This window comes from Babesia bigemina, scaffold Bbigscaff_62574 (assembly GCF_000981445.1).
Source record: "Babesia bigemina genome assembly Bbig001, scaffold Bbigscaff_62574".
In the NCBI taxonomy this organism is placed as follows: Eukaryota; Apicomplexa; class Aconoidasida; order Piroplasmida; family Babesiidae; genus Babesia; species Babesia bigemina.
In genome coordinates, this window is record NW_012237048.1 from 1 (window position 1) to 2,102 (window position 2,102).

General features: G+C 43.7%; 2 protein-coding genes across 2 annotated transcripts; both read right to left on the bottom strand.

Moving 5' to 3' along the window:
• On the bottom strand, positions 1-1,384 carry BBBOND_0001530 (hypothetical protein, conserved; the record flags this gene model as incomplete). Its single annotated transcript, XM_012914994.1, has 1 exon — positions 1-1,384. A coding segment is annotated over one exon (1,384 nt), but the record flags the coding sequence as incomplete, so codon positions are not given.
• A 55-nt stretch (positions 1,385-1,439) lies between these two features.
• On the bottom strand, positions 1,440-1,679 carry BBBOND_0001540 (hypothetical protein, conserved; the record flags this gene model as incomplete). Its single annotated transcript, XM_012914995.1, has 1 exon — positions 1,440-1,679. The coding sequence occupies one exon, from the start codon at positions 1,677-1,679 to the stop codon at positions 1,440-1,442; it is 240 nt and encodes a 79-aa protein (XP_012770449.1).
• Positions 1,680-2,102: the final 423 nt, after the last annotated feature.

Consider the following 2,102-nt stretch of genomic DNA (forward strand, 5'->3'; position numbering starts at 1 on the left):
TCGTCCCTCTAATCTCCTTCCCATTTGCAATAGGATCAGTGAATTTCTTAAGAGCAGCAGTTATCTTATCACATAATTCATCCGTAACATACTCGGATATCTTATCTTTAATCGTAACCTTAAATTGCTCGACATACTGCTCCACACTCCATCCATCGCTTTTCTTAAACTTATTTACTTCGTCCGGCACCTCGCTATTAACGCTCCTATAGAGCGTAGTGAGCGCACTCATTCGGTCACCTAAACTAGTCACTTGTGTCCTTAAGATACCCTTCTCACTTTCAACCTTCCCTTTAAGCAGCTTTGCATTCTCTACAATGGGACTCAACCCGTCCACGATTCTGCTTTGATAATTGGTTTCAAGTCTCTCAATCGCAGTCTGAACCGTGTTAAATGCATTGAAAAGCTCTATGTTGATAGATGAAAACAACCGAGAGAATTGTTTATTTTTAAAGTTTGTAAGGTCACCATTCAATGCTCCAATTTGATCCTTCAAGTATTTATGTAAATTATACGTATACGTCTTAAACCGTTTTTCCAGAAATACGTGGAGTTCATGCATTTTCTGACCTGCCTCTTCATACACGTCCTTCAGGTCTCCATCCTCCGCCGCCGCCTTGAACGTTCCCGTGGCCTGAACCAGCAATGAAATGCTACACTTTAACTTACCTAATAGCGTAGGATCAATATCTTTTAAAGCCTTTTTGGCCTTGTCAGCATACGATGCGTACCTCCCAGCTCGCTCGGTCCATTCCTGCACCTGCGTAATAAGGTTCTTGTCTTTTTCTATTTTAATTTCATTTTTATCGTGTTCAACTAAATTTTTCATGACCTCTATGGGCTCTTTCACTGCAGTAATTTTATTGTTTAACTGACTTCCATACCCCTCCAACCACTCCTTCACCGCGGCGACAGCATCCACAAGCCCAGTACGCCCGGTGCCAATATTCTTATTTACCTCTTTTAGTACTTCACTAAGCTTTTTATCCATGTAATTATCGTACGTTTTAACCGCTTCATCATCTTTCACCGCACCAAGCACACCACTCAAAAATCCCATCACCCCGTCACACAGCCTATCAAGGTCGGAGTACACTATCCCAGTGCCATTGTAGCCTTTGGAAGCGGAGTTGAAGCCTAGGAAGGTTTCGAGGCCAGTGCAAAGATTCTCTAAGAGATTTTTAGGATCATTTTGTTGATTATTAGAATTCTCATAAAATCCACAAAGCTTCTCCACTTTCTTCAAAGCCTCCAACTTGGAGTGCAATTTGGCTGAGTCAGCAGAGGGAGAGGGGGAAGGAAGAGAGTGATTAAGAGGGTTATTAAGGCTATCAATTAGTCTTTTAGTTTCAGTGATTTGACTAGTTATTTCATTCGTAAGCATTTTAATTTCACCGGTGTCACCAGCCTGGTCACCAGACCTGACAGACTCAGAAAGGTTAGAAACATGAGAAGAGTAAAGATTTTAAGCTCTTCATTACTGTTAATTTCAGCGATAATAGCATTCTCAACGGCTTTCTTAACACTCTCACTCTCACCAACAAAACCGCCAAGCTGTCCAGCCAGGTGACCAAGGCTAATGAGCTTGGACACAATGTCCTCCAAGGCTCTTCTTGTAGCATCGTCACTAAGAGAATGGTCAGTATCAGCAAGTTATTATGATGCTTTAAAGAGGTCATAGCGTTAATAAGACAAGATAATTCGAGGGATGTAGAGTGGGTTAAGGGGCGATGTAGAGTGGATAAAGGGGCGATGTAGAGTGGGTAAAGGGGTGATGTAGAGTGGGTTAGGGAGCGATGTAGAGTGGGTTAAGGAGCGATGTGGAGTGGATAAAGGGGCGATGTAGAGTGGGTTAGGGAGCGATGTAGAGTGGGTTAAGGGGCGATGTAGAGTGGGTAAAGGGGCGATGTAGAGTGGGTAAGGGGCGATGTGGAGTGGATAAAGGAGCGATGTAGAGTGGATAAGGGAGCGATGTAGAGTGGGTAAAGGGGCGATGTAGAGTGGATAAGGGAGCGATGTAGAGTGGGTAAAGGGGCGATGTGGAGTGGGTTAAGGGGCGATGTAGAGTGGGTTAAAGAGCGATGTAGAGTGGATTAAGGAGC